At 36.5% G+C, this 19855-nt stretch overlaps 1 protein-coding gene across 4 annotated transcripts in view; it reads left to right on the top strand.

The window, feature by feature from the left end:
• Nucleotides 1-13507, top strand: part of sgcd (sarcoglycan, delta (dystrophin-associated glycoprotein)) — a 207205-nt gene extending 193698 nt beyond the window's left edge. For 3 of the 4 annotated variants that reach the window (XM_079585263.1, XM_079585264.1, XM_079585262.1), the window contains exons 7-8: nt 5617-5740; nt 9596-13507. In XM_079585263.1, the coding sequence (XP_079441389.1) occupies nt 5617-5740; nt 9596-9772 (301 nt within the window). In that variant the 3' untranslated portion in view covers nt 9773-13507. The remainder of the gene's footprint in view (nt 1-5616; nt 5741-9595) is intronic. The other variant, XM_079585261.1, reaches the window with a different exon arrangement.
• Nucleotides 13508-19855: the final 6348 nt, after the last annotated feature.

Raw genomic sequence — 19855 nt, forward strand, 5'->3', positions numbered from 1 at the left:
AAGCTGCTTTTAGACCGACAGGACTAGACTCAATCGCAGCTTTCATTGGCCAAGGACCGTCCCAAGATGAGGTCTGACCATTATGCAAGTCAATCAATCACAGTTAGTTTTGTACAGACCAGTGTGCATCTAATAAATTATTCATTCAAGAACATTGAGCAAGTTTACTTCAAAAATGGTGCCGCAAACTTCACATACTGTTTCACATTTTGGCCCAATGGTCCGTGGGCATGACGTCTGAGACTACTTTAAGCTGGTCTTAGCTGCTTTAAGGTGGACTATCTCAGCTGGTATAGATAAAAAGCCACAAAACCTCTCTAAAATCAGCCAAGAAACCAGCTTGACCAAGCTGGGGGACCAGCTAACACCACCAAGCCAACAGATCAGTGCCTGATTCTTTTTTGGAGGAATCTTAAAAGCATGAAATGGACATTTATTTCTAATTGTCTGTTGCCTTTTACATAGGTTCTGGCCTGGGTCCTGCGATAGTCAAACAAGTGCCATTGAGGTAAATGAGAATGCTTACAGATAGCTATTCCTGGGTATTTTCAAATCTTCTTGTATTTGCTGACAGTGCCTTTTTAATTATTTACACGGCAAAGACTTGGCATGACACTTGATCCCTGAGTTTTGTGATTTTAATCTTCGAGTCGAGACTCTCGGACATCATCAATATTTGAAGTTTTTTGAGTTTTTGACTGATGCTTTCAGATATGACGTTTTTCATATACTAGCATCTTTCATGACTGAATATGAAACGAAACTTTGACCCTTTGTTTTATTGTTTTGCATGACGTGCCCTCCATCCGGGCTGAAGTCAAATTCACTCCCTTTTTCATTAGACTGAAAGGCTTGGCAGGTAGCAATTTGGAATTGTGTGACTTTCAGCACAAAACGTTTTTGTCTTTGTAATTCTACGTTGTCGATACGGATTTAACATTTTATTATTCAATTCCTTTCCCCTAATGCAAGAGTGAGAAATAATCACACTTTTAAGACACTGGACTGTGGCAGGTACAGGCTGACTGTGGAAAATTTGCAGTCCATAAAAGTTGGGAAGGCAGTGAGTATAAATGGAGAAAGAGCCATACAGTGAAACAATAGGCCATAAAACACATTTTATAGTGTGCATGTAATATAACAAGAGCGCTTCTGTGGTATCTCTTATCTTTTCTGTTCAACAGCCATGTCCGCTCTACTTTCGCAGCTTAAGGAGGCGGTAATTATTTAAAGATATACGCATGGAATCAAGCTCGCTGCTCATGACCCGTTGGTCATCACTCCAGTCCGAGTTGAAAAGAGCCCAGAACTGTCTTGCTGAGCCCCATTGAGGCCTGTATTTCTGGGGGTAATTGGGTGGATGCTGTGCACCATGCACAGGGTCACAGCACCCTTGGGTCCTTTCATTATCATTGAATAAATGTAGTGCGAATAATCAGCTTAGCCAATGGTGGGCTGGAAAAATGTAACAGCAAGTTTGAAATAGTCCTCAGTGAGAGTGTAAGGCTGTAAAAACTAAATGTATGTAAATTAGTGGCACTGCTGAAAACTGATGGAGCCACCTCTCCCACCTGTCTGCATTGTTGTTTTGTGTTTTGTATGAGGTTTGCTGGTTCGTACAGGACTGAGAGAAGCACACTATGACTAAAATGCATAAAACTTGTAACTTGTAAAATGCCACCATGCTATAAAAACACAACTAACAATAACATTATGCGTTGTTAGGAAAGTAAATAGGCTTAATACCATTTAAAAGGGAGAATAAAACATTTTGTTGTTTATGTGAAAATCTGTGCGTCCAGTCAAAAACTGTAGTATTTTGGCGTAAATTCAATATGGCGAGATATTACAGATTCCAACGTGGACATGAACGGAAACCATTAACAAAATAAATTATGAAAAATATGCACCAGCCAAGCAAATGCCTTTGAGTTGAATGGGAATGCTAATCGCTAACACTAACCAATGCTTTAGGTATTTACATTTGCCACATACTTCTATGAAAAGATGCATTTTGTGTGGTCAGAAATATTATTTAACATCACTAAATCAAGCAGAATGCATAGGTGGCACCAACAAATTTAAGGTAGCTCCTTAAGGTAGCATCTGCAGGTTTATAGAGTAGCATTGTTAGCGCCATGCTACTGTTTAAGCTACTGTACAGGTTTATTTGAGCTGCATTTGTAGGCTATATGGGCTGTATTCCCTTGGCTGAGTAAAACACATGCAGGTTGTGTTGCCTCTGTTCTATTTCTCTCAAACCCAGAGGGGGTAAATTAGATTTTCCCTTTGTTTTTCTCCCTGCGACAAATTAGACAACTTCCTTTTATCCCTGGTAGGGGCGACTGCCGTGCACCAACCTAATGTCACCTAATCTGCTTAAATTTCCTATTTGACAGCACCTGTGTTTCTGCTCCACCTCCCTGTGAATACCGATATCACGCAGATGCTGACTGTTTGAAATTCAAAAGGTTGAATGCCGGGGTCAGGATAATGAAGGATGCTTTCATGTTTCATCAAGCTAATGATCCTAATTTTACTTTGATTTGTAACGTTTAAACTCCTAAATAGCTTTCATATGAGGCGTAACCACCTTAAAAACTTTTAATGCATCCATCTAGGCTATTTTTGAAAAAGCGATTTTTCAATTAAATCTCTACTGAGCTAGGTCTCATCACCTCCCCTATTGTTATTAGTAATTTGCATCAGATTGGCCCTTCACATCTTTTCACTTCTTACTTTCGCTTCGCCTACTAACATGCTAATCAGATCTCTTATACAGCTCATTAACTAGCAGGTCATTGTGTTGTATCATGTGGGTTTTTCATAAAAAGCCCTTTTCAAAAGCGTTTGTTATTTTTTTTAAGAAATTATTTTTATCTCTTGCAATTTAAATATAATATACAGACATGCTATTTTATTATTATAAAATAAAAACATATTTTATGAATATAGCTAAACAGTAATTATTATATATTAGAATTGTTTTATTACATGCCTTATTGTAAAACAATAATTTTGTTAAAATTGAATTAAAAAAAAAAAAATTTTACGAACAAAATGTAACGATACAGTAGCCACAAGAATACTACACAAAAATAAAAATAAAACACGTACACTAGACAAAAGACATATCTTGACATTACATTGACTTGACATATTTTGATATGACAAAACATTTAACAACAGATATAAAGGTTGAGACTTGTTGCATACAGGTTAACTGAAATTACAGGAGTTCAAAAAAATGGCGGGGGCGGGGGGGGGGGGGTAGGGTTAATGAGTGTGTGGAGATAGTTGTGTGTTAGTTTGTGTGTGTGTGTGTGTGTGTGGGTGTATATAAGGAAAAATGTAGGTTTGTAGTTTGGCCGGTAATGTAGAAGCTGGATCAGCTCGGAGGGTTGCAGAGAAGAGAGAGAGAGAGAGAAAGAGAGCGAAAGAGAGAGAGAGAGAGAGAAAGAGAAGAAGAAAAAAACCTTTTAAATAATATTTTTTTATTACTGAATAAACAAATAATAATTTTTATTATTATTTTTATTATTATAAAATATTTTTTTATGACTGAATAAAAAAACTGCCTGGGCACTCATAGAATTAAATTTCTATTAAAATATAATAACAAAAAATATAAATATAATTAGATATTATAAATATATTTATAAAAAAAAAATTAACATATTTTTATCATTGTGTATTTTAAATACTCTACTGTTTCATCTTGCATTACATAAAGGAACCGTATGTAAGACATGTATTTCAATTAATAATAAAAATGGCCCTGATATGTCAGTAGACATTAAGAAATCATGTTCATTACAAATTTATATCACTGACAACAGTAGTCCGGCTAGGATATTGTCATTTAAAAGTGAAGTTGCAGCCCTCAACTGATGTTGATGTTGTCATGTTGTGTTTTGGCCTGATGCGCCACCCTCCACCTATCTACCAATCACGAAGTCAGTAGTGTTTCGGCATCCGGGTTGCCAGCTCTGCTCCATTGGAAGCTACTTGTAGCAGCCTATCTGGCAACCTTGAGTCAGGGGGGAGGGGGAGGGGATACACCGCTCTACAGTAATTTGAAAGTGATTGCAGTACCAGTTTTGGCCACAATCTTACATATGGTTCCTCTAATGAATGTACCAACTAAATGTCCAACCAAAAAAAGTTTTCGAACAAAAGAGAAATTGGGAATTTTGTTCATTAATTATACAATATCTGTTGGGCAAAACAATTGTTTACTCACAATTGTGGGTATGTCGACACAAAGGCCGTATTTACTGTAAACCTGGTACTAAGTACCACTAGATACAGGTGTAAACGGGGTCTAAACCGTTTTGAGCTTGTCCACTTTCTGCCACTTCAAGAGGTAGTTGAAAGTTGAAAACGCAAACGAAACGAAAGTTGATGACTGGATTGCTTTCGTATAGTGTAAACGGTCATGTGGTCAAATGCATTCGAACAGCCACAAAAGACCGCTTACTCTCCGCTACTGACCTAATGCGCAAACATTATGGGAAGCGTGCTAGACAGACGGGAATTAAACTTTGTCAGATGGAGACCCAAATTTGAATGAAGACGAAAAATGATCTCTCACCATTCATGATTTCTAACATGGTCTCACAGCTTTCGGCGTGGTCTTGCAAATGTCTGAGCAGAAATGAAAGCTGGAGCCCGATGGAGATTCTCCATTGTCTCTGTGCGCATTCATATGTAAATTGCGCACGCTTTTTTTGTCCATTAGATCGAAAGATATGAAAAAAACAACGCATTCTCATCCTTGGGCGTCATATGTTGACACTTTTGACATTTCGTCTACATCCAACGCACATGGCACCCTTTAGCGTCAATATGACACGCACAGAGCTTTGTTCGGTTATGGTTGGGTTTAGGTCTGGGTTAGGGTTAGGGTTAGACCGCTAGGAGGCGCCTTCTGGCCCATATCTATCTGCGTCTCATATTGACGCTAAAGGGTGCCATGTGCGTTGGATGTAGACGATATGTCAAAAGCGTCAGTATATGACGCCTTGGAATAAGATCGGGCTGGAAAAAACACATACATGTACCCATCTATAGACCATCCCTTCAAAGACATCAGGGCAGAAGTGGTTGAAAGTGGACAAAAGAAACGGATTAAAACACCAGGTGTAAACGGGAATGTGTCCGTCGTCTACTTGTGATCCGATCGACCAAAACGCATCTTAATACCAGGCGTAAACCGGGCCAAAAGGCCAAAGTGTGTTAAATAAATGTATATTTTAGAAATAATGGTGGAAATGTTATATTTTTAGTTTTGTTTTGATCCCTTTGTAGTAAATGTCTATGCAGAAATTGACTCCAAAAAGAATAACAAACACTCCACTACATATAATTCCCAAAGTGTCTTGATTAACATCTGAATGTTGAACTGAATGTCCCATAATTCTTATACTATACACTCTGGATATTCTCACAAATCATTCAATTACATTTGGTGATAAAAATGAGATGGCATAAATTGCATTGCCTCCAGGGAATCATGAACTTTGAAGCACTAAAGTTTCATCAGCTTCACTGCTGTAACATTTTGGGCCATTTTGATCTGATTTGAAGGTCTATTTTGTGATATCTTCTGCTCAGGCTGGAGTCTCCCACACGTTCGCTTTACATGGAGGCGCCGAAAGGAGTGAAAATAGAAGCCGACGCAGGGGATTTCCAAGCGACCTGTAGGAGCGATTTACGCCTGGAGTCAAAAGACGGAGAGGTAACTGTCCTTCTTTCTGTACTGGGAGTCCTGGTGCTGTAGTTATTGTACTCTGTGTTGTGACACCTCCATCTGCTATTAATTGTCATCAAAACAAGCTCTCCATCTACTGTATCCATATGTCTCCTTCTCATCTTCAAAGGGAAGCAGACGTTTAGTTAAACATTCATGCTGTAGTACAATATGTGTGTCAGCTATCTAACTCAAACATCTGTGCTTTTATTGTACAGACTGGTAATGTGTTGATAAATGAGCTGTTGGTGGTCTTTTAAGAGATACAGTTGGAATCTGTTTACGGGGTTTTTAAATTAATCAAACTAATATGCAATATATGTTCTATGAAAACTAAGTTAAAAGTTCAATTCCAAAGACCTACACACACTGCAAGAATGGTTTTGCCCGATTAGGGAATGATTTCAAAAGTGGAGATAGTTATTAAGGCATGAAAAAGTCATAATTAGGGGAGAGCGCAAATAACTGTAATCTACGGAGGTCCATTTTCAGCTTCAGACTAAATTAATAAAGTGGTTATGACTTTATTTGTCATAATTGCAACTTTATATCTCACGGCTGCAAAATTATTTCTCATAATTGGGACTTTATATTTCACAGTGTGACATTATTTTAAATTTTATTTCATAATTACCTGTTTTATGAAGCTGAAATGTGCTTCCGCGTGCCTGGTATGTATGGAAGCACAATTAAAAAAAAAAATCATTCTTGCAAATTGACAGACAATTTCAGACATAGATATTAAAAAAAATGTTTGAATGAGTAAAAATAAAACCTAATTTTGTTATTTTTTTGTTTCATTTTCATTATAATTCCATAAGAGTGAACATGTTAGCATGCATAATGCACTTTGAAAATATATTTATTTGCATAAAATATAATTTTTTCTTGATTGCTCTCTGATATCACTATACAGCCCATCTTTCAGAGTTGTAAAATATGTTTAGTGTTTGAGGAGGTTGTGCCCCTTGACTAAAATAACCATGCGCAGATAAAATATAATTATTATTTACAGTGCATAACTTTTTTCGTTCGATTTCAATTTGTATACTTCTATATTAATTGTATCAAGTTATAAATTACATTGGACCAGCTAATATCTGCTAATATGCCAAAGCCGTGGAGGAAAAATTTCAGAGCTTTACCAGAAATATTTTTGAATAAATGATCAAAGTGTCACAATTATCCATGCTCTTGCAAAAAAGAAAGAAAGAAAGAATATGAACTAATGCAGAAATTTCTAAAAGAGTGATGGGGGACATGTCCCCCATTTATAATAATTGCTACGCCCCTGGGTTTTGCCATTTGACTTGCAGATTGCTAGATAAACGAGTCCCAGTGAGGTCAAGGGACCGAGCTTGAATCAGCTCTCATAGTTTCAGGTTATGCTTTCTTGACTTTCTCCCGTCTGTCGCATATTCCACTCCAGTACCCCTCAGCACTTTCATTTGTCGCTCTTTTTTTACCAGACACCTCCGCCGGCCCGACTGCCCCCTTGACAGTTCCACCACAATTAGACTGGAGGTTTGCACATTAGCCACCACAGAAGGGGGGGGAAAGCCCTCCCTCACTCGAATTTGCTCGGTAGCAGATGTCTGGGGAAGTCAGCTGAGACCCCTGCTTAAAAAGTGTTTCAGGTCATTTGACGGGAATGCTTCCTTGAGGCTGTCAGTAATGACTCCTCTTACCTTTTTATACCTTGACTAGCTCCTCTCCCAGCCTTGGTGATACATGCTTTCTCAAGGGTCCCATGAAATATAGAAAGTGAGAAATGAGAAAGGAGCAGCTCGGGTAAAGGGCTAAAATTGTGTCTAAGCGAGACTTACTGGAGTGCTTATGTCACTGAAACTGCTACGATTGGTTGGATGTAGGAGGTTAGAGGACTTGGCTTGGATGAACAGGCTGCGAGATGAAATATTTTGTTCAATAAAATGGCAATGCTGGACTTTTTGGGCCTACAATTTGAGAGTTCTAAAGAGAAAAATAAACATGGAACTATTATAAAAGGCACTTTTGTGAATATGGTACACTAAACATAAAATTAATGTAGCGTGAAATGTATCTAGGTGTAAACACATCAAATTTCCTTATCTCTCTTAAAGGACAAGTTAGGTATTTTACACTTAAAGCCCTGTTTTCAGATCGTTTCTCATGAAATAGAACGGTTAAGATTGAAATTTGGACACATGCTGCTGGCCCGAGAATTTTCGGTTTCTGTGGTAACCCCACCTCCTCAATGGCTATAGGTGCAATGGAAATATCCTTCCTAGAACGCATTAAACTTTCGTTTTAAAAAGACGTGAAACTCACCGAGTGGTCAGGGGTGTTCACTATTATGCTCACACAAACATCGCTGCAAAAGATACTTTCCAACAGGTTTTATTGTAGTTTTTGTCCAACTCCATTGACTTGTTTTGGATGTGCTTTGAGGTACGGTATTAGAAAAACTACGATAAAACCTGTTGGAAAGCATCTTTTGCAGCGATTTTTGTGTGCTACCACAGAAACCGAAAATTCTCGGGCCAGCAGCATGTGTCCAAATTTCAATCTGAACCGTTGTATTTCATGAGAAACTATCTGAAAACAGGGCTTTAAGTGTTAAATACCGAACTTGTCCTTTAAAAAAGGTCTTGACCTTCTCTGCTGTATCCAACAATTAAAGTTATACAGTAACAATGTCATAAAATCATGTCGACACACTACCAGTAAAAAGTTTTGAATATTTACGGGTTTTTTTCTGATTTTGAAAGAAGTCTCTAATTCTCACCTAGGCTTATTTGATTAGAAATACAGTATAATAACCTCGCAAAAACAGTTTTCAACATTGATAATAATAAGGATCATAACTAACAATTTAGTATCAATTATAGTTCATAATAATTGGGCAGCAAATCAGCATATCACAATGATTTCTGAAAGACTATGTGACACTGAAGACTCGAGTAATGATGCTGATCTTTTAGCTTTGTGTCACAGTAATAATTGTTTTAAATTGTAATATAATACTTTTTTACTGTATTTTGATCAAATAAATGGAGCCTTGGTAAGGACTTCTTAATTTAAAAAAATCTTAATTATTCCAAACTTTTAACATTATGATAATTATATTCACTGTAGTAAAATATTTAAACATATTGTCTAATTTTATTAACAAAAACTGTAATTTTAATCCGTGTTTTTTATATTTAGACCTAGCCTGGTCCTACCAGACTCCCGTACATTTCATTTGTACAGAGAGTCCGGCCTCTCTCCATTGACAAGCGTTAACTTCCTTGTCAGGTACTCCGTTGAAGTTTACAACTATTGGATCTGCCCAGAGCCACTCTGGATCTGCCATAACCAATCGCTAACGTTTGGTCGTGGCGAAACTTCAACTCAAACTAGCGCACAACCTCAACGTCGTCATTCTCAGCCACTCCCTCTGTTCGCTGATTGGACCGGTAAAAAATTGTCCAGAGAAAACCCGCGAATATACCACAAACCCAGACGGCATACTGAAGGAAAATAAAAATTGAGCAGAAATACGTAGGAGGGCGGAGCCAGGCTAATTTAGACCAACATAAGGTCCCAAAGTAGCTTTTTTGATGTTGATTTAAATGTTTATTGCTATAAAATAACAAATTCATACTTTTAGACATGTCCCAAGTTTTAGTAAGAGGCTTTAAAAAGTAATATTAAAACAAAGAATGTACAATAACGGCCTCTGAGGTTGACAATAAAGGACCTACATTGTACCTTGTTCATGGAAAGTGGCATAAACCGATTGAAGGTATGTTTATTTAAAATATCTATAATGTGAAACAATGAAATAAACTTCAGATCCTCTCGTTTCTCTCTCTTTAGATCACCTTGGATGCCAGGAAAATCAAGCTCCTACGTCTGCCGGAGGGAAAAGCCGCCTCCCCCTCTGGAACTAGACAGACTGTCTTTGAGGTGTGTGTCTGTCCCAACGGAAAACTCTTCTTATCACAAGCAGGAACTGGCTCCACTTGCCAGATCAGCAGCAACTTATGCCTCTAGATACACACAAACTCACTTCCACACACACACACACTACATTACACTCATACGTACAGAGGACTCGTTCCTCTTGAAGAATCCAACGTTGACAAGAACCGAAAAGGATTTCCTCAAGATTCGTGAAAATACTTTGTAAAACAATGTTCGAAACCAGAAACTTTCAAGGTGATCACCAGAAAACCACTCGACACATCATTAAAGTCGCGCATACCTCGCTTTTTCCTCATTAGCGTCCTCTTTTTCAATCAGAATCAATATGTGTTTTGCTGAGGAAAGCACGGTGGGTGCTTTATCTTGCATACGCCACATAAATGCGACAGCGTTCTTTCGTTTTGAGGTCAAAACTATTTGTAACATCTCATTTTGTATTATTACTCAAGTCCTACATTGACAGTCCTCCATGTGGGACGTCTCTCATGATGGTGATCACCTGAACCAAAACTGTGCTTGCACTGGGATGGAACCCATGCACCCACTCTGTTCAAAAAGGAGAACAGCGCCTGTGCCTTAATACAATGCACTCGTGGCAAGAAGCACACCCCACTGACTTTTATTTAGACAAGGAGACATGCATTTAAGTTACTTGCTTTTTGCTCCCACAGATCAACTTTTTTTAATTGCATAAAAAATGTTGAGAAACCCAGTGACCCCAAACTCACACGTTGTGCGCTGATTTCCGCTTTAATTTGGAAAGGTGAAGAGAACATTTCTGATTTTTTGTTTCAAATGCTTTTGTTTTTGGCTTGGCACGGAATGAAGAAAAGTTGAGTTTGGGAGAAACACTTTCTTGATGTGTGGATGTTTTTACTGTTTTTTGTGTGTGTTTGTTAAGCCTGACTTTTGTTCTTTCTCTATAATTGAACACTAAAATGTGCTAAACAAACCAAGACGCCCAAACCAAAAAGCAAAGCTGTCATGTAAAACAAAGCTGTTGAAAATGAATTGAAAGTTCACACTTCCCAATTCCCAAGACTGAAAGAGGAATTGGCTCATTTTGTTGTTTGTTTTTATACTGTACATACACTACCGTTCAGAAGTTTGGGTTTTTTGGTCCCACTTTATATTAAGGGTCTTTAACTGCTATATGTACTAATATTTAAATTAATAATTTGATACAATGCACTTATTCTGTACACACGTTTTGACATTGTACTTATATATATATATATATTTTAAATACCCGCATGTAATTAAATCTATAATTACACATTTGACCTTTTCCTTACATCGTAACGCACCCTTAAACTTACCCATACCACCAAACTCATCCCTAACCTTACCTGTAACCCACCTCAATAGCAGCAAAAGTGTTACGCAATAAAACATAAAAACAAAAAGTACATTGAAAGTGCACATACTGTAAAATAAAGTGATAATTGTTAGGTACAGTGTACTTCCCAACGAAAATACTGAGTAATATAAGGTAACAACATGGGTTAAGGTTAGGTTTAGGGGTAGGTTCAGGGTTAGTACCAGTTATTACCCAGTTAGTCTCTTTACTACAATAAGTGCATAGTATGTATATGCCAAACAGGACAGTAAAATAAAGGGTATCACTAGTAATAACAGTCAATTATGCATAATTACAGGTAACTAGCCCTAAACCAAACCCTTACCGTAACTCTATAATACTGTAAGTGCATGTAGTTAATTAATATTACATATTTGAGTTAGTACAATGTAACTACATCACTTGTCTTAGTTACACTGTAATTACACATTCAATTATTGATATACTTACCATAAGGAAAGGATTGGGGTTTGGTTTGGTTTTGGGTTACTTGCATGTAATTATGCTTAATTTATAGTTATTACTATAGTAACTACATGTAATATACACAACAATGACACTGTAAAATAAAGTGTAAGCAAATTATGTTTTGATGGAAGTACATGGTAGTTAAAGACGGACTAATATAAAGTGTGACCTAATGTAACTGTTTACAACTATTCATAATATCATACAACGCATTAGAAGAGGCATTGCAAAGCATAGTGAATGCATTAAAACATAATTTTATAATGCATTATAATAAAAGGCTTCAAATAAAGTGTTACCAAAAAAAAATCTTACTGACCCTTACTGAAGTTTTGAACGGTAGCATGTATACAATATAGTATACACCATATGCCAGAATGCAAATGGAAAAGACACATTCGCTGCGTCCGAAATCGAATACTTCCCTTCTATGTAGTATGCGAAAACGAGTAGTATGTCCGAATTCATAGTATTCAAAATCAGACTACATAAAGTCCCCAGAAGACCTATACTTCCGGAGAGATTCTGAAGTGTGCATTCGCTGGACACTTTACTATCCCATGAGGCCACGGGAGAGGATTTATGAATGGAAGTGAAGCGACGCTGGTAGTTCACATGACGGTGACAACATGGCGAATGTACAGCAGTACATACTACCCATATTCACACTATATAACACATACTTTTTTGAACAAAGTACAAAGTACATTCGATTTCAAATGTAGTACCTACTCAGACAGTACACGATTTCGGACGCATTGATTGTTCTTAATGTAGATCTCAACTGACCCTATATGAAACACTGAATCTTGTCTCTTGTATAATTACATTTCACACTCCAATGGGTTATATTCCACTGAAATATGAAGAAGAAAAAAAACTGTGAGTGGTTCTCACTGTAATTCATTGCCACTTGCCCACTATGTCTGAAGCAATGAGGAGTGACAGCTGTGATCATTGCGTTTAAATTAACATCCAATTAACATACTCAATTCTATGGGTGGTGAAAGGAGACAGGAACACAGGGAACTCTGTAGGGTACAACACAGCATCACAGAAGGGCTTAATCATATTCATTCTCTTTTGATTTTTCAGGAGAATTTGAAATTTGATAGTGTGTGTGTGTGTGTTTGTGTGTGCTTGATTGCTATTGTAATAAACTCTTGCTTGACACTAAAAGACGGACACCAGTGACATAACTGAATAAGGTTAGAGCAAAAACATTACGTATATGTTACGTTTGTTTGTAGAACAAGAACGACTCAACTAAAAGCGGGACTTTAGGACAGATACTTCTGTTGTTTGGTGTGCTCCTTATATTGTTTGATGAATTTTTGTGCTGAATAAAGGTTTTAATCTACAGCCATTTGAGTGTTCAGGAAAAGATATAGCATTTAGTTTCCTCTCTTCTCCCAGACGTTACTTCAGAACGACGTGTATGTACGATTTTGTACGAGGAGCACAAAATGTTTCATATATTTTTTGATAATAAAACAACACATCAGCTCTTGCGTAACCTAGCTTTCAATGTGTGACAGCTATACCGGATGAGTCTCCCACGTGTATACATTTGTGTAAATAAAATTGAGAATTTGATTACATAAATAGCTAATATTACAAGACTAAATGCCTTCAGTTGAAGCTGGGGCTCACTTATTTTGGTTTTCTTCAAAATGGTGTGCAGAATTGAATGTTTGTTTGGCCACTTTGCAGAAATTCAATGACATTAAACTTTTGTTTGACATTTTGTGATGACTGGAAACTCATTGAACTTGTCTGTGTTTTTTTTTTTTTTTTTTTTTGAGGTAACAATGATGAAAATCCTCGCATATTCTATGCAAAGCATACATGGTTGTTGAGAGAAATTTATTGATGCAAAGAAATGTCAGCTGTCTATATTAAATTTATTAAACTTAATGTATACGGTTTGTATTTATGAATTGATTTGCAACCTAAACTGAACCAATAAACTTGAGAAAAGAAAATATGGATAAGGGCACAATTTCTCTAAGTTGAACACTTATTAACATTTGCTATAGGAATCTTGGTTACGATATCGATGTTGTTACAGTGTAATTACACACATAAGTGCTGAGTAATATTAATTAACCATGCATTTATATAGGGTAAAAGTTAGAGTTTAGGTTAGGGTTAACTTATGCATAAAGTTAATATATAATACATTTTACATACACCTTCAAATAAACTGTTACTGTAATCATAAAATGGAAATATCATTTACACAGTTTTCTGGAACACTTAATTCTGGTTGGTCAATATATATATAATACAGTATATATATATAGTAGTAGTATGTTCGTAGTAGTTTAGTAGTAGTATAGTAGTTCATATCACATATTTTAGTAATCATAATAGATTAGGTATCATTCGAAAGTTTACAAACTCAAAATTCATCCTGTGAAAACTGTTTTGAAATTGGACGATTGAGAGGCGAGCAAGATCTTTTAAGCGAGCAGCTACTTCTACTACTCTGTTGTTCTCTTGTGCTCCGCTCCGCATCTCAAGATAACGTTGGATAAAAAATAAAAAATTAAAAAACTTGCGTGTTTTTGTAGTTTACACAGGACTGGCGGGAAATGCACATTGATGTACCTTTATTCTGTTATGTGGTTTATTTTGATAGGTGAACTGTCTCTGTCTCTGTAGTGTTAAGAGAAGGAGAGCTATGGGCTATGGGTGATTTTTAAAGGGAAAGACTAAATAATAAAACAAAACGCTATTTTTCTGCACTAAACTAGTACATTTTGCAAAGATATATTCAGAGATTATAGACAAGATGTTATAGAATAATAATTCAATGAAAACCCAATTTTGACAAAAAACTGACATTCGATCTATTTTTAGACCTTACTGAAAACGTACCAGCGCGACATCCGACGGGTTTTCCCAGATCGCATCACATATATATATATATATATATATATATATAGCCTATATATAGTATACACACTAGAGACCAGGATATTTAAACTTATATTAATATTTTTGGGGCCATTTTTATCTTTCTATTAGCGAAAATACATGATTGTCTTAATCACCATGGTTGAGTTTATTTTGCGATAATGATCACTGACTGGACACCCTTACATATTTTATTTTATTTTATATGATAATGTCTTGGTGAATGAAGTAAAATATTTCTCAGAACATTGTAAAATCATTATCTAATGTCGGTAGTCCACATTAGACATTCTACTAACAGTAACTTTGCAACTAACTGTCATTAGAGTATTAGTAGACTGTAAGGTTAGATTGTTAAAGTATTACCAGTTTTTGCATTTTTACAAAGCATTTTTTCATGACTCCTGGTAATATTGGAAAATTAGCTGTGTTAGGATGACAACTGTTAACATGTTCAATGTTGAAGGCCAGCAACCATGGCAACCCAACAGAGGAAATGATTTCATGAGTGGCACTAATGGCTAGAATGGATTATGGAATAGATAGGATACCTGCTCATTATACACAGCAGCATGTCAATGACGACTCAAAGACTTGAAAAGGTAATACAGTTCCAAAACTATTCTTAGCTCACTGCAATCCAACTGAATTACACCCAGATACAGATGCAGACCGTGTTATACCTCAATGACTACAGGTGCCACCCACTTTGAAGAAAGTAATAATTAAGGGGACGTTTTTATCCAAAGCAAATTACAGTACGTCTATTCCTGAGACTGTTTCCCTGCTGCTTTGCTTTTGCTTGTTTCTTTGCAGGGCTTAAATCGGCAACTTTCCACTTCCAAGCGTCAGACACTACGCTATACCGCCCACATTCCATACTGTGCTGAATGAAAACTTTCTGTTTGACTTTTAAAGAAAAAGTCTTTTTTTGGGGGGGGGGGGGGGTATGCTACCAAGCTATGCAGACCAAGCTATCTCAAGAGTCAACAGCGAAGAGAAAAGCGCTTCAGAATTCTTCCCTGACAACCATGGTTGCATCAGTGAACCCCACCCGAACCTCGGCATATTCAACCGATAATTATTGTAGCCGCAATGCATTATTCATGAATATTTATCACGCATGATAGGAGGTTCTAATTGTGACTTAGACCTCACATGAATCCCATGTAGGTATTTCCAGAAGTGCATTATTGTTATAATTGTCGCATGTGTAGCTAAATCCATTATTATTGTAACATGTATTCCATGCTTTTGCACTGACCGGCTGTTTAGAGTGGATTTTCTTTCAGGTCACTTGGAAGGTTTCTTTACAGCACTTTGGCCTAATTTGTCACTAATTAAGTAGTCCTCCACAGAAGTGACAGCCCAGTTTAAAAGTTAATTAAATGTAATGGCTCGGTCAAGTTTCTCCTGAATTGTTCGATATGCTCCTGCACATGATTACACAAAACAGCAAGTCATTATGTTTAAAGTGAATATTTGACTGTGTATGATCAAAGCCACTTTGGCCAGCTCTAATACAGGAGATCTGTTCGGAGAACTGTTTCTGAAATATCACACAGCATGTTTTAAGGAATATTCTGCAGAATATACTGTAGTACTTTATATTTTTATGTATTGTACATACATTTGAAGAAGAAAAAAAATCCAGTATACAACAGACCATACTGCAAAAAATACTGTATTCCACAATGTGCTCGAGCATCAATTTCCAGTGTGATAGATTAACTGTCATCAATATAAATTATTTTTTAATGATAGTTATTTATAGTCATGCAATATCTATTATTGACTCATTATTTGATAATTGTGTTTACATTTTAAAATTTAGCAGATGCTTTTATGCAAAGTGACTTGCAAATGAGGAACATCAAAAGATATTGGCATAATATTTATTTATTCATACTGTATATAATACAAATGTGAAATTTAGTTTTTAGAATTAAATACATTTAGACATGTTAAACAAAATTATTTTACTGATATTTTCAGGTACACGCAGGGCCTAAAACTAACTTTTTGCCAGTGACTTAACAAAATGTACCATCCATAATTAGTTTTTTACCAGCCATGAAACTGCAAAAACAGGCAGTTATGACACCAAAATGTAATATGCCTGTGAAAATTCTCAATTTTCAGGTACAGAAATGTAATAAAGTATTAAAATGTTTAAAAAGAAAAGAAAAAAAATGACGGATTAATCCTTATTTAAGTAACAAAGGTTATTCAGTCAAGAGTGAGTTTTTTTCCTCAATTGTGTCTGTCTTTGTTGTTTGATTAACATTAAGTAGGCCTTCACAGATGGCAGTAATCATTTAATCATTAGGCTGCTGTCACTTTAAGAGCTAATGCTGCGTTCCAGACGAGGTTGGACATGGGAATATCCCAAATTAAATGTCCCACTTCAGACCTCAGTGAGTTGTGAGCTCCAGGCAATCAGACATTACGTTCACATGTTGACAACATGATGTCCCCACGACACAACGAGAGCATATCATGGTTTTGTGTCAGTTATGGCAAAAACAGAACAAAAACAACGTAAAATTGCTTTGAAAACAGTTGAGGAAAAGCAAAAACGAAGGAAGTAAACTTAATGTCTAATGTTTTTTACGTTTATCTTGGTCGCGCTGAGGTGGGGTTTGATCAATGTACGTACCCCGAGTTCACAGATCGAATGTCTGACTTTGAGTAGTGTTCCAGACGTTATTTCCAACAACAAGGTGGGAAAAATCCATATTACGAGCTGTCTGGAACGCAGCACAATATGAGCTACTGATACACATACGTTTTCTTTCTCAACTGTTTATGTTCACTTAAGACATAACCGACAATGTTTATGAGGATATTCACCAATTCAGGCATTTTTAAAGGGATAGTTCGCCCAAAAATGAAAATTCTGTCAGTAATTACTCACCCTCATGTTGTTCCAACCCCGTAAGACTTTCGTTTATCTTCGGAACACAAATTAAGATATTTTTGATGAAATCTGCGAGATGTCTCACTCCACCATAGGCTTCTTAAGGGATTGAAACTTGCCAGCCCAGAAAGTTATTAAAAACATCGTTAATATAGTCCAAGTGACTACAGTGGCTCAACCATATGTTTATCAAGCGACGAGAATACTTTTGTGCGCAAAAAACAAACAAAACTAACGACTTTATTCCACTATTCATTATATTCTCCTTTGGCCTGAGCGTGTTTATGTAGTATAACTGCGCAGCGCTTCTGTGTTGCACGTCACCACGTAGGCTCACTATTGGCCGACGCTGGTCATGAGTGTGATGCGTGTGACGTACAACACAGACGCGCTGCACAGATATACTTCGTAAACACACTCAGGCCAAAGGAGAATATAATGAATAGTGGAATAAAGTCGTTAGTTTTGTTTGTTTTTTGCACACAAAAAGTATTCTCGTCGCTTGATAAACATATGGTTGAGCCAGTGTAGTCACTTGGACTATTTTAACGATGTTTTTAATAACTTTCTGGGCCGGCAAGTTTCCAATCCCTGGAGTGAGACATTTCGCAGATTTCATCAAAAATATCTTAATTTGTGTTCTGAAGATGAACGAAAGTTTTACGGGGTTGGAACAACATGAGGGTGAGTAATTACTGACAGAATTTTCATTTTTGGGCGAACTATCCCTTTAAGAGCAAGAAGACTTGAAAGAAAGTTCAATTCCGTATACTTCGAATGCTTGTGCACAGAAATCTTCCCACACAGTTCTTACTACCTTGCATTGCTAGAATTCATACAAATATTACTTGCCAACTGGCAATGGATACCATTTGAAATACTCGCCAATGCTGGTTTTTACTCGTATTTGACGCTTGGTGAGTGTTCATTTTAGGCCCTGGATACAGATACAGTAACTAAAAATGAAAATAGTTATTCACTCTCATGTTGTTCCAAATAACTTCTTCATTCTGCAGAATACAAAAGAAAATATTTTGAAGAATGTTTGGGACTTTCATTGTATGGATGGAAAATTTTGTCATTTTGTGCTTTTGTAAGATTTTCTAGGAAGTGATTTATATGGAAATGTCATTTTCAGCAAAAAGTAAGCATGAAGGTCCTCCCCAATATTGTATGTACATATTTTATGTTGCAGATGAGACAAAGTTTTACACCAAAACATAAAATAGTTACGAACTGTCATGAGAGTGTGTTAAAAAAACAAAAAAAACTAATTATTGTGTAATTTTTTTTTGTTTGGAATGACATAAGGATGAGTAAATGATGAAATAATTTAGATATATTTGATAAACTCTTCTTTTAAGCAAATGTTTGATGATGTTGTAGAGCCTATTGCGTTTAAATGCGCTGATTTAAGAAGTAAAATCAAGCTCAAGAACAGCACTGCGACACTGAAAGCTTAGTAAACAAATGACTCATTGCTGTCACAATGTAGCAATTAATGTCAACCCTCCGTCCTTTACCATTATTAGCTCTGTGGATGTTTTGCTCAACTCCTCCGGCTGCCATGACAGACTTTTGGAGTATACTTTTAGACCGCTTTACTTGTGACATATATTAATGAAGGCTAATGCTGCTTGAATTTAAATTGTATTGGTGCACTGCCTGTTCGTCCATTTAGTGTCAACACAATATTTTATTTTCAAGCAACTCATTTCCCAATGGATTTAAATGTTTGTATAATATCCACAGCCTTTCGCAAAGATGGCTTGTGAAGATAAATAGGTCTCTTGATGAAGACAGATACTGCTGCTAGTAAGATTCAGGGGATGCAGAGTTCCTTAAAGAAACTAACAGACCTTAAATGTTTTATGAAAAAATATGTAATGTTTATATCAAGAATCGTGTGGTTCTTATGGGAGATTGCCTCAAATAGATTTTCGGAAGAACTGCCAGACAACAGAAGCTTTGACTACTGTCCATATTTTTCTTTTCATAAGATCACTGAATAGTCATTCAACATCCACATGAGCCACTTAGCCCTTCAAACCTCAAACAAGGCCATCCATTAGTGCTTATTTATTGTGTGTTTATTTGGCTACTTATCTCAAGTACTGTATTTTGGCGGTTGCCCGCCAGAATAAGACATATTTCCTCCTCTCAATGCTACTGTTAAGGGCTGATCGCAACTCAGTGATGAATAATGTCATGACAGGTATTGGTTTAAGTTTCTTATGCTTGTCATGTTGAAATTCCGTCCGCCTTTAGAGATACACTTTAAACGAAGTGAGACTTTTATATTTCAAACTGCACAAACTGATACTATTATGGGGTCATGACATTAGAAATAAAATTTCGAAGGTCCTTCGTCAGATCTGGATACGGCCTGGATCTGGCAGGTAGCGGGAAAATCTCGGGATAAACAAAGACACTAAAATTAGCATAGATGCCATTCTTCTTATGATGTAACGAGTACATCAGG

Source organism: Phoxinus phoxinus, assembly GCF_949152265.1.
Source record: "Phoxinus phoxinus genome assembly, chromosome: 17".
NCBI classification, from domain to species: Eukaryota; Metazoa; Chordata; class Actinopteri; order Cypriniformes; family Leuciscidae; genus Phoxinus; species Phoxinus phoxinus.